The sequence below is a fragment of the Entelurus aequoreus genome, linkage group LG25 (genome assembly GCF_033978785.1).
Source record: "Entelurus aequoreus isolate RoL-2023_Sb linkage group LG25, RoL_Eaeq_v1.1, whole genome shotgun sequence".
Taxonomy (NCBI): Eukaryota; Metazoa; Chordata; class Actinopteri; order Syngnathiformes; family Syngnathidae; genus Entelurus; species Entelurus aequoreus.
The window spans coordinates 16,255,022-16,267,657 of NC_084755.1; the positions used below are offsets into that span (position 1 = coordinate 16,255,022).

Sequence of the window (12,636 nt, forward strand, 5' to 3'; positions counted from 1 at the left end):
TGAGTAATTTGCATAATTTACTACAATGATATGACTTTCTCTAAAAAGGCTAAAAAAATGTATACTTACTAATTAATAATAACAGTTTTGTTTTAAACGTCCATCCATCCATCCATCCATCCATCCATCCATTTTACAATATAATTACAACTCTTTATGTACATATTTATATACAGATTTGAACAATAAGTTATTCACTGAAATATATTTATTAATTGTGGGTCTTACAAAAAATATATCTTATAAAATATAAAAGCTAAAATGTCTCTTAAAGCTCTGCCCCTTTAATTAGTGCATACTAAATAATTTAACTTTAGCCTACTACTATAACCATATTATTTACCAGCAACATAAAGTGAAACAGAGGCAGAGGTGTCCTGCCACAGTCAGTAACAAATAAACAGAAAACAGTAGTGGTCAAATACAAATAAGGCAACAAGAGAAGTATCCTACACTTCCCTTTTGTAAAGTAAATCTGAACAGCCGATATGGGCATCTACATCAACTATATGATTTGCCTGAGAAGCTGGACAGGACAAAAAAAAAAAGTTTTTTTTGTTTGTTTTTTTTTTAATTTGTGGCGGACGTAATTCTTTCGTGGCGGGCCGCCACAAATAAATGAATGTGTGGGAAACACTGTCGTAACATCCCCAGTTAAAACTGTAAAGAGGACGAGTGTTGCAACAGGACAATGATCCAAAACACAGAAGAAAATCACCGACACTGAATGGTTGTAGAAGAAGAAAATATGTGCTCTGTATTGGACTGAAGTCCTGACCTCTGCCCGTTTGACCTCGCAGGAATTTTGCTGAATGCAACAGTTTTGTAAAGAAAATTAATCCTGACCGTTGTGCACGTCTAATCGTTTGGTTCAGGTTATTGTTGCCAAAAAAGGATCAACAAGTTAATAAATCCAAGGGTTCATTTACTTTTTGTCACATGTTTACATGTTGTAATAATGAAAACAGTGTGGTAATAGTTTAAGCAGACACCGATTATTTGTGTGATTCGATGATCAGACCACATTTTATGACCAATGTATTATTATTGCCACTATTCCTAAAGCATTACCTGCAATAAAGATTTTATTAAGGCAACAATTTAACTCAGGAATGGATTATTTCTATTTCCATTCTTTCCAATTGCACAAATAGTTTGAAACTGATGTTTTAGACATTAGAGTTTCTACTGTACAGATTGAGCGGTTGTTTTTTGTCTCAACATTTGAACATGTCATGTTGTTGTTACAGAGAATGTAAGAGAACACAGGGAGTTTCAACCACCGACCTGGTTGGCAGGATGCTCTACATGACAAAAGCACATTACAGCAACATTGTGAGTACATTTACTCTTTTGTGCATTCAGGTTAAAAGTATGAACCTCAATGTCTCCTTTTAAACTCTCAAAGGATGATTCAGACTACCAGCAGCACACAGACAACTTTGGAAAGGTCGGTATCAAATCCTGTCTGGAACATGTTTGATCATAGTAAGCAGATTTGTCAAAGACCATGTTTTTTTTCTTTGGAAGTCTCCCAAGGATGGGCATAAAGATCAATTAACTGCTCCATTGAATGTAGTACCATTGAAAATGTCACTTCCTCACACCACTTGGTGGTGCCATTTTGTTGAAGTTGTCAAAGTAGCTTACAGTGTTTGTGCTCTGGTGTGTCTGTTTTGGATTACAGGACTCCAATGGTCACAAGAACCACAGTCCCTGGACGGGGGTATCTCAGTTCCTGCAGACCTCCCAAAAGATCATCCAGTTCGCTTCAGGCCAGGAGCCACAGCCTGGCGACACCATCATCTACGTGGCGGGGTCCTTTGACCTCTTCCGTATCTTTTACTGCAGAAACATCATCAGTGGTAAACCTCCTAAAAGCCCACACAACCCTAATTTAAATCTGATCTAGTTTTCCTTTTTGAATTATTATTTTGGTTCATGAATCAATAGTAGTAACTCACAGTGAAGTTATGTTTTGTAAGATACATGATAAAATAATGTAAAATCTTTATTAAAGTGTATTGTAAATATTATCAAACATAATCAAAAATGCTAAATGAAATAGTAAACTGTTTGCAACTTACTAAAAGTTCTATCCATCCATCCATCTTCTTCCGCTTATCCGAGGTCGGGTCGCGGGGGCAGCAGCCTAAGCAGGGAAGCCCAGACTGCCCTCTCCCCAGCCACTTCGTCCAGCTCTTCCCGGGGGATCCCGAGGCGTTCCCAGGCCAGCCGGGAGACATAGTCTTTCCAACGTGTCCTAAGTCTTCCCCGTGGCCTCTTACCGGTCGGATGTGCCCTAAACACCTCCCTAGGGAGGCGTTCGGGTGGCATCCTCACCAGATGCCCGAACCACCTCATCTGGCTCCTTTCGATGTGGAGGAGCAGTGGCTTTACTTTGAGCTCCTTCCGGATGACAGAGCTTCTCACCCTATCTCTAAGGGAGAGACCCGCCACCCGGCGGAGGAAACTCATTTCGGCCGCTTGTACCAGTGATCTTGTCCTTTCGGTCATAACCCAAAGCTGATGACAATAGGTGAGGATGGGAACGTAGATTGACCGGTAAATTGAGAGCTTTGCCTTCCGGCTCAGCTCCTTCTTCACCACAACTGATCAATACAGCGTCCGCATTACTGAAGACTTACTCAAAGTTAAATTTTTTAAACCAAAAAGTAGAATAAGAACACCACCGGCTAACTTATGTTAACATTAGTGGTTTACAGCGCCGACAGGCCCAGGATAAATTGAGGCCCGAACCAAATTTTATTTGGAGTGCTGCAAACATGCTAACCACTGGGCCACCGTGCGGCCACCAATGTAAAAGTATCATTTAAAAATCTAATAAAACGTATTAGAAAAATATTAATCGTAAAGTGTTGGATAAAACAAATGCGGCGGTCATTAGTAAATCTGTGCTCTAAGATCACCCTCGAAGTGACCCTTGACCCCTGTCAGACATTGGCCACGTGGACTTCTTGCGGGCGGCGCACAAGCTGTCAGAGAAGCCGTACGTCGTGGTTGGGCTGCACTTCGACCAAGTGAGTGTTTACTCTTCTGACAGACGCTTACACTGCAAAAACTGAAATCCAAGTAAGATTAAATATCTCAAATAAGGGTGATATTTGCTTATTTTCTGTCTGATAAGATAATTCTTCTCACTAAGCAGATTTTATGTTAGAGTGTTTTACTTGTTTTAAGGGTTTTGGTCCTAAATGATCTCAGTAAGATATTACAGCTTGTTGCTGAGATGTTATGACCTATATTGAGTAAAACATGCTTGAAACTAGAATATCAACTGTTGCAAAGCTGTGTCATTAACACTCACAAGTATAAAACTACTTTTTTAATGTAATCATTTCTTATTTCAAGCATGAAAAAAAAAATCATGATGCCGAGCGCATATCATGATGTTAAGATAATGGCACTAACATTTACTTAATTTAAGAATATTTTTCAACATACTGAGCAAAAAGGTCTCTTTTTTTTCTACAAAGAAAAGTGCACTTGTTATTAGTGAGAATATACTTATTTTAAGGTATTTTTGGGTTAATTTAGGTTAGCTAATTTTACTTGTTTTGGAAAGTCTTGACAAGCCAAATGTTCTTGTTCTATTGGCAGATAATTTTGCTTAGTTCAAATAAAATACCCCTCATTTTTGTAATTTTTTTTCTTGTTTTTGAACACTGACTTTTTGCAGTGTACAGAGTGAAGCACCTGTTTGCTTTTCTTTGGCAGGAAGTGAATCGCTACAAGGGGAAGAACTACCCCATCATGAATGTCCACGAGCGAACTCTCAGCGTCCTGGCTTGCCGAGTGCGTTCCCACACAAGTGCATGACTACAATTGACTTGCATATCAGGCCTCCTTCAAACCCTTTTTTTCTTTAGTATGTCTCCGAGGTGGTGATTGGTGCTCCGTTTGCCGTCACGAAAGACCTGCTGGATCATTTGAAGGTACGCGTGGATCCAAGTCCACACTGTGAAGGTCTGCCTGAAACTAAATCAAGTGACTGTGGCTTGTTCCACAGGTGGACCTCGTATGCCACGGAAAGATGCAAATATACCCGAACAAGGACGGATCTGACCCGTACGCTGTAAGAAATCCAAAGAGGAGCGATGTTATTAGGCTAAATGTGTTTCAGCCACGATTATGTGCGATGTGATGCAAAATTAAGCACAGCCCTCACATTACCCAGCAGCCATTTCCTCGAGGAACAAGACATTGAACAAGAAATTAAACTTGCCAATAGGTTGTATTCACCCGACGTCACGTCCGGCTCAATACCTGGTGGGCCATCGAACGTCCGTTGTCTTAACATTCTGGGCAGCATTTTGCCTTTCAGCATTTTGCTAGGCTGTTGGAACCGTTCAATTCGGGAAAAGGATAAAAAAAAATTAAGAGTTCCTCGAGAGGTAAAAAACAATGCGAGCAAAAACGATGCATGATTTATACGGGAGAGTCTTGATATCGAAATCCTTGACCCAGCCGCACACGGAGAAGTTGTAGACCTCCATGCTTTTCAAAGTTTTCAAAGTCATAAATTTTACATTTTGAATCCGATAATTTTGAAACCGATACCGATAATTTCCGATATTAACATTTTAAAGAATTTATCGGCCGATAATATCGGCAGTCCGATATTATCGGACATCCCTAGTTTAAATCTTTCAAAAAATACTTTTTTTAAGAGTGTAGACTGTAAATCCACTCCATCCATATTATTATAACAATATTTTTTCATGATCCCTTATATATTCACCTCTAAACCTTTCAAAATCGACCAAATTTGCACGGATGAAGGTAAATAAACGGTAGCCTGATGGGACTCTAGACCATCACCTGAAACCCGGAAGTGCCTCTAGTTCACGCGATTGCAACCCAGTAACTGATTGTACTTTGATACAGACATTGAATTGTTTCACTGTACTTATCTTTAATTGGACAGTGACAAAGATCAAATAATAAAATGTTTGTTCAGAATGATAAAATGTGTGTTCAGAATGAAGAAAGCCATGTATTGCTTTTGAAATTCCATCCATCCATTTTCCTTTCGGAGTCGCGGGGGATGCTGGAGCCTACTGCTTTTGAAATAAAGTTCTAAAAAAAAAAAAAAAATCAATATCACAGAATTACTGGAATCTCAGAAGGCTCCAATCGTTTCTCCTGCACTGTAAAGATTTACCAGAATTTGACAGCTTCTAACATAATTTTTTTCACAGTGAAATGCTGTAATCATAGCCCTCTGTCGTCTCACAACACATTACTGTAATTTCAAACTGATTTGTCTCTTAAAGGGTTCCATAGACTACATTGCACACTCTTGTACACTAGATGGCGTATGCTTTTAAACCAAGAGCATAATCAACTATACAAATATATTTGTGAAGTTACAGCTTGTAGTTATATCATATACAGTAGCACAGTAAATTAATGTAGCATGTTACTGTAAAAGTAATACAATTATTAGCCAGTCGTTTGCCGAGAATTTACAATGAACATTTTTACAGTGGGCTCGCTTATTTGCACTACTTATGGTTTGTTATGACAAGCTGTGATGTAAGGCTTCTTTTTAATAATTACGGGTGTGAAAATCTTTATTTTTGAATGAGTCGCGATTCGTATTTGCAACTATTATTCATCGATTAAAACAAATAAAAAATATTTTTTTTGTTTGTTTGTTTTTTATTTTGTTATTATAACCAATTCTGTCCTGTCCAGCCACTCCGGAAAATCATGTTGTTGATGTAGATACCCATATCTGCTGTACAGATTTACTTTAGAAAAGTGAAGTGTGGGATACTCTCTTATTGCCTTATTTGTATTTGACTTTATTAAATATTTGGGTAGAAAAAAATCAGTTTTCTTTTAAGTAATATAGAAGTTTATCAAAGCGTTTTATCTATTTTACGGAGGAATGTAGTTAATCATAGAACTGGCGCACAATGTTATTAAAAAAGTATTAATTTTGAATCGAGAATCGTTTTGAATTGAGAATGGATTCTGAATCGAATCGTTGTCCCTAAGAATCGAATTGAATCGTGTGGTGCCCAAAGATTCACAGCCCTATTAATAAAAATACTTTGTTTCTTTACATCCAGGTGCCCAGAAAGCAAGGAATATTGCGCATTGTTGACAGTGGGAACACCCTCACGACAGATGCTATTGTGCAGAGGATAACTAAAAACAGGTAATCTGCTGGCTGGCCTTGACAGTATTATTTTTATTATTTTGAAAAATGGAATTCAATTTTTTTTTTTTTTGGCATTGAGGCTGCTTTTTCAAGCCAGGAACCAGAAGAAGGAGGCCAATGAGATTGCCGTGATCGAGGCCATGCAGCGACACCAAGTAGCAGACCAGTAATGGAGGCCAGGCAGTGTTGTGGACTCTGAAAGGCCCCTCAAGTCCTGCACACTGAAAGAAACCGAGAACACAATCGGCATGTTTTTATCCGGGATGGATCCATGCGCAGTATTTACCTATTTGCTTTGTCTTGTCCAAAGGTCAAGTATAGACAAGAAAAATTCAACATTTTTCTATAAACTTATATTTTTCTTGCCTGCAAAATATGATATTGTTTTTTTAAAAACAAAAAAAGTGTTGTGTTGCAAGGGCAAGAGTTAGGACATGGACCGCATGTGATCCTCCGTATCGGACTGCACTGACATTTCACTCACATGTTGTGTTTTACCTGTCGGGGTTTATTTCTCTGAAACTTAAACTAACCACAGCACCTCTGTGGACACTTTACACAAGACTGCTGTTAATGTTGCACTTTCATAACTCACAACAGGGGTGGGTACACTATTTCCTATGGGGATGGGGGAACATTTTGGTGTTTATAATGTTCTCCGAGGGTCCTATACTAAATGTATAAAAAATAACGGGTCTGAACAGTTTAACCTCAGTATGAAATGGGACTGAATATTATATTTTTGGTAGTATAATAGACTCTCTCTCTTTGACTTAATGTATATACTGTATGAGCACATGACAAACCCCTGCCTGTACATCTATTTGGGATGTAAAGGCAAACTGGACTGCAGTATTTATTTTCTGTTAACAATAACATGGTTTCATCAACTATCACTTGTCTGAACTTTTTTTAATTGGTGTATATATTGAATGCATATCCCTATCATGATGGTAGAAGTCCCATTTTTTTTGCAAATAATTCCAAAAATCGCTTTTTGAAATTAATTAACTATTGTAGTACTTTTAGTTACAGGTGGATGACTAAAATACTGCACTCCGGTAAGTTGAAATGTATAAAGCAAAAAAAGAAAATGGGTTATAAAGGCTCTTTAAATAAATCTAGTAAATATACACACCAAAAAAACGACTCATTAACTTACACATGGACATTAGACTTAGACAAACTTTAATGATCCACAAGGGAAATTGTTCCAATAAAGGCTCTTTAAATAAATCTAGTAAATATACACACCAAAAAAACGACTCATTAACTTACACATGGACATTAGACTTAGACAAACTTTAATGATCCACAAGGGAAATTGTTCCACACAGTAGCTCAGTTACAAAGGATGGAAAGGATAATGCAGGTATAAAGTAGACTAAAAATGTACCGTAGTAGTAATATAAAATATAACATGTATGTAATATTTACATATTATATATACAGTATATGATATATACTGATATATATTATATTATATATAAATATATATATAATATAATTTAAAAAATGTATAATGAATAATAAACAGGTACAATATAATTTGTTTATTTTAACCACTGCTATTAGTAGGTTTAAAACACGAGAAAATACAACGGTTTTTTTTTAGTTTGACAGCATATTAATATTTTGTGGTGTTTTTTTACAACACAATAATCAGCTTTACGGCAACCGAGTGGCACCAGGTGGCACCATTTAATCAAATTAGCTCTCGTGTGCGGTTTGGATCGAAAATTAAAGGAAACCTCGCAGCTTCGGAACAAAATTAAAGCCATGCTTTGTTGCGTGAACATATTGCCAGTCCCGCTACAGGTAGTAAACTTATTACATTAACCCAATTCCGTTCTTTTTTATTAGGAATTAAAAGGCTAAAACATGATTGCATAATTTCCGGTTACACAAACCGAAGTATGTTCTTGGTTTGGTGTAACCGGAAGTGTTATCGTTTTATTTTTTATTTTTTTAATGAACACATTTCAGTAGTAAAATAGTTAATATGCAATGAAATAGCTACTTCCGCGTACACCAAAGTATCGCCACAAATTATTTGTTTAAAATTCATATTAATGAATATATAGAGTAATGTAATCCATCCATCCATTTCCTACCGCTTGTCCCTTTCGGGGTTGCTGGAGCCTATCTCAGCTGCAACCAGGCGGAAGGCGGGGTACACCCTGGACAAGTCGCCATCTCATTGCAGGGCCAACACAGATAGGCAGACAACATTCACACTCACATTCACACACCAGGGCCAATTTAGTGTTGCAATCCATTAGTTCAAAATGGACAACATTCTCACTGTAAACAAATCTGCATATTATCTGGAGCCAGTAGTATTCCCGCAGCTATGGTAACCTAAACATACCTCCTCAGATGTGCATGGGAATGTGCCTCCACCAAGACATCACGGAGGATGCCAAGAAGGCCAAACTGCAGAGCTCCAAAATCGAGCAGGACCTTTTTGAACAGGCCAGGAGTGAGATAAATGTGTTCAAAATCCTCATACTCGGTAAGCATGTTGTGTATGCATGTATGACAATATTAGAAAACAAATGTTTATTGTTTTAGGAGCTGCAGAGAGTGGAAAGAGCACTCTGATCAAGCAGATCAAGATCATCCACAGTCATGGCTTCTCCAAACAAGAGCTCATCAGCTTCAAGGTGCATGTAAATGTCGCTCTTATTTTTTTAATGTAATTTAGAGTGTCACGTTTGTTTTGGTCAATAAGAACTCTCGAGCACTTGGTCAAATGTGAATGCTGTGATTTGAAGACCCCTGGTGTGCACCAAACAAGCAAAACCGAGAACATTTGCAGTTGGGTTTTGCAAGTGAACTCTGGTGCGGTTTGTTTCATTTGAGCTCATGGAGCAGTGTTAAAACTACACCAATTACAAATATTATTTCTTCCTGTATGCGTGTGACATCAGTGCTATTTAAAGTGAAGTGAAGTGAATTTTATTTATATAGCGCTTTTTTCTAGTGACTCAAAGCGCTTTTACATAGTGAAACCCAATATCTAAGTTACATTTAAACCAGTGTGGGTGGCACTGGGAGCAGGTGGTTAAAGTGTCTTGCCCAAGGACACAACGGCAGTGAATAGGATGGCGGAAGCGGGGATCGAACCTGGAACCCTCAAGTTGCTGGCACGGCCACTCTACCAACCGAGCTATACCGCCCCAAAATCGGGGGTCATATTATGTTTTTTCTACATTTTAAAACACTTCCTTGTGGTTTACATAATACCTAAAAGTGGTTGTTTGGATTGTTTTACAGACCGTTTTAAGCCGCCTTCTGACCGTCCCTTCAGGATGCGCTGTTTAGTGGGCGGTCTTAAGTGCCTCCACTTTGACTGCTTCTTCTCCCCGCCAGCCATGTTGTAGTTTTTTGCACTTTAATATGGAGTCTGCTGACAGATATAAGTTTGAACTATATGCTACTTTGTGTTAGAAATGGCACCGGCAGAGGTGTCATGTGCATGTACGAGCCAGTCTTCCCCACATCAAGAGATTTGATAAAAAGAAGGGACTTATTCACTACAACATCGGACTACAATGGCGTACTTGCGCACGGCTTTCTCGGGTAAATCGCTACCATATATGGGATATCCGCTGATGTCACAACTGGGAAAAACGTCACAAATTAACCAAATTCCAAACAGCTCGTTTAGAAGAAGTATGGAAGAAGGTAATATGGTTTTATAAATATCTTTTGCTATACCTGCATGGTTTGATTTCAAATCTCTGAGATGTATGCAGGTCCTAAATACACTAAAACAGCTACCAATAGGTAGGAAAAATTTATTTTGCATAATAGGTCTCCTTTAAAAGTTGATTTTCGAAGCTTTTTTATGAAGTTTAAGATGGAAAATATAGCAGATTATGAAAATAACCTTCACAAAGTCCATACTTCCTGTAATGATTCTTTTCAGTGCAGCTTTTGGTCCCATGACAACACCAAACTAAACACTAAGGAAACCTAAAAGTGTGCATCAAGTATCTTTAAAAAAAAAAAATTGTGCACTGAATTATATGTAAAACAGCCTTAAAGGGTCTCTTTGTGTTATACCAGGGGTCCCCAAACTTTTTGATTCGGAGGCCACATTGGGTTTAAAAATGTGGATATATATATATATTCCAAGTGCGATCATGTCACGTTATTGATGGGAAAATGCATTTTTAGACATGATTTGCCTGAGCGTTTAGGAGACATTGAGAGTAACAAGTGGTAGAAAATGGATTAGAAAGGACAGATTTTAAAAAAGTAAAAAAAAAAATTTTTTTTAAACTTTGGACTTCCCGCATGCCGGATTTTGGACGCTGGTGGGCCAGATCTGGTCTGCGGGCCGAAGTTTGGGGATCCCTGTGTTATACTGTAGCCCACTATTTTCCAGGTCCAACCATGTAAACTACGCCTCAAGTAATACATGGTGCACAGGAAAAGAATAATGTTATGCTACAAAATCGGTTCATGAGTTCAACAGTAATATAGCAACTACAGCATTTAAAGAATATATATTTTTGTTCTGAAAGATCTATTTGTTTGACAGCACTGAGTGACAACCATGATTGCTAGTCACCTTATTCCACTCTAACGACAAATTTTGTTCAGTTGAATTTCCATCCATCCATCTATTTTTCACCGCTTGTCTGTCTCAGGGTTGCGGGGATTTGGAGCCTGTCCCAGCTGCACAATTTTGAGAAAAAGACGTAATTGCAAATTTTCTGTCAAATTGCGATTGCAATTTCATCCTTCCGTTCATTTTATTTTTATATTTTTTTTACATATGAATGCATAAAACTGTGAAAATAACATATGAAGGACATGTTACTTTTAGATTGTCAATCAACATTCTTGTCTCAAGGTGCAACACAGAACAATATTCAATAATTTACTTAAAAAAACATTTGGCTTTATGCAGACAGACTGCCTACATCATGCTCTTAAACTGAAGAAATAATCGATAACAATACAGTGTTTGTAATGTAATCATAATATATGCAGGTAATCATTTAAAATAATATAAACTGGGGCTCAAGTTGTCTACCTCCTTGTGGTGAGCCCTGGTAACAGTTTTGTCAGGTGAACAACAACTTTTCTTTTTTTTTTCTTTTTCCATAAATAAATACAATAATGTGTGCTTACGGACTGTATCCCTGCAGACTGTATTGATCTGTATTGATATATAATATATATATTGTGTTTTTTATGTTGATTTAATAAAAAAAATAAATATATATTTTTCAAATTATTTTTTTATTTCTTGTGCGGCCCAGTGGTTGGGGACCACTGGTGTAAGGAATAGACTTCACTCACTCCAGCAGGAATGCTTGGAAGACCTTTAACCGCCTTACAGGTAGAAGCCCCAGACATTCTCAATGTCCAGTGACAGCCAAGTCGTTAGCTGCATACCTCCTTGCAAATGGCTGCTTCGAGGATGCCAACAAGGATCACACCAGATCTGTCAAGCAAGAAACAACCAGCCTATGGCAAGCGCCATACTGTATATCATTACCATTCTCAGCTGAATCTCACTAACGTCATCACCCAACTAAAGAGTGGAAAGGCCCAAGGTCCTGACAACATCCCACCTGAGTTTCTTATACACTGCGGCCAGAAATGTCTGGACTGGCTCCAGGTGTTCTACTCCTCCTGTCTCTTTTGTCAGTCGATACCCAAGATCTGGCGGAAAGCTACCATCATTGCTCTGCCAAAATCAAACAAACCTCCAGCCGACCCAAATAACTACCACCCTATTTCACTCCTCTGCGTCCCCTTCAAATTCCTCAAACAGCTCCTCCTTGTTCGTTTGGAACCAGTCAAGGACCCCCAATTTCCTGTCACCCAAGCAGGCTTTTGTCACGAACGCAGCACTGTACAACAAATTGTATGACTTTGAAGTCTATTTTGAAAAAGGATGTATGGCGGGCATCATCTTAGTGGACCTGACTGCAGCCTATGACACAGTGTGGCACCAGGGCCTGATTCTGAAATTCCTCCGGATCATCCCTGATCGCAACCTAGTGCGATTCATCACCAACATTCTCTCAAATCGCAGTTTCATACTGAAGACAGGCAATGGACAGTGCAGCAGCCTAAGACGCCTAAGAAACTGAGTTCCCCAAGGATCAGTACTGGCCCTGCCTATGGTATTTAACATTTATTTATATTAGTGACTTGCCATGCACAACATCTCTGCAGTACGGGTATGCCGACGACCTCGCTCTTCTTCACTTTGACAGATGCTGGTCGAAAGTAGATGACGTGCTTTTGGCAGACATGGCACTTGTAGCAGCCTATCATAATACCTGGAGACTGAAGCTAAACATGCCAAAAACCACCACTACAGCTTTCCACGTCAACAACGAAGCTCAGCGCCAGCCTACAGTCAACCTGAACGGGACACCTCTGCACTATAACCCTACTCCAACATACCTTGG

At 38.5% G+C, this 12,636-nt stretch overlaps 2 protein-coding genes across 7 annotated transcripts in view; both read left to right on the top strand.

Annotated features, from left to right (window-relative positions):
• LOC133642662 (ethanolamine-phosphate cytidylyltransferase-like) overlaps positions 1 to 7,089 on the top strand; it is a 74,915-nt gene extending 67,826 nt beyond the window's left edge. For all 3 annotated transcript variants that reach the window (XM_062037002.1, XM_062037001.1, XM_062037003.1), the window contains 9 exons: positions 1,251 to 1,335; positions 1,409 to 1,450; positions 1,688 to 1,835; positions 2,959 to 3,041; positions 3,739 to 3,816; positions 3,891 to 3,956; positions 4,031 to 4,096; positions 6,102 to 6,190; positions 6,273 to 7,089. In XM_062037002.1, the coding sequence (XP_061892986.1) occupies positions 1,251 to 1,335; positions 1,409 to 1,450; positions 1,688 to 1,835; positions 2,959 to 3,041; positions 3,739 to 3,816; positions 3,891 to 3,956; positions 4,031 to 4,096; positions 6,102 to 6,190; positions 6,273 to 6,363 (748 nt within the window). In that variant the 3' untranslated portion in view covers positions 6,364 to 7,089. The remainder of the gene's footprint in view (positions 1 to 1,250; positions 1,336 to 1,408; positions 1,451 to 1,687; positions 1,836 to 2,958; positions 3,042 to 3,738; positions 3,817 to 3,890; positions 3,957 to 4,030; positions 4,097 to 6,101; positions 6,191 to 6,272) is intronic.
• Positions 7,090 to 7,851: 762 nt separating this feature from the next.
• gnav1 (guanine nucleotide binding protein (G protein) alpha v1) overlaps positions 7,852 to 12,636 on the top strand; it is a 28,977-nt gene continuing 24,192 nt past the window's right edge. For 3 of the 4 annotated variants that reach the window (XM_062036842.1, XM_062036844.1, XM_062036845.1), the window contains exons 1-3: positions 7,852 to 8,011; positions 8,573 to 8,708; positions 8,768 to 8,865. In XM_062036842.1, coding sequence (XP_061892826.1) covers positions 7,973 to 8,011; positions 8,573 to 8,708; positions 8,768 to 8,865 — 273 coding nt within the window. In that variant the 5' untranslated portion in view covers positions 7,852 to 7,972. The remainder of the gene's footprint in view (positions 8,012 to 8,572; positions 8,709 to 8,767; positions 8,866 to 12,636) is intronic. The other variant, XM_062036843.1, reaches the window with a different exon arrangement.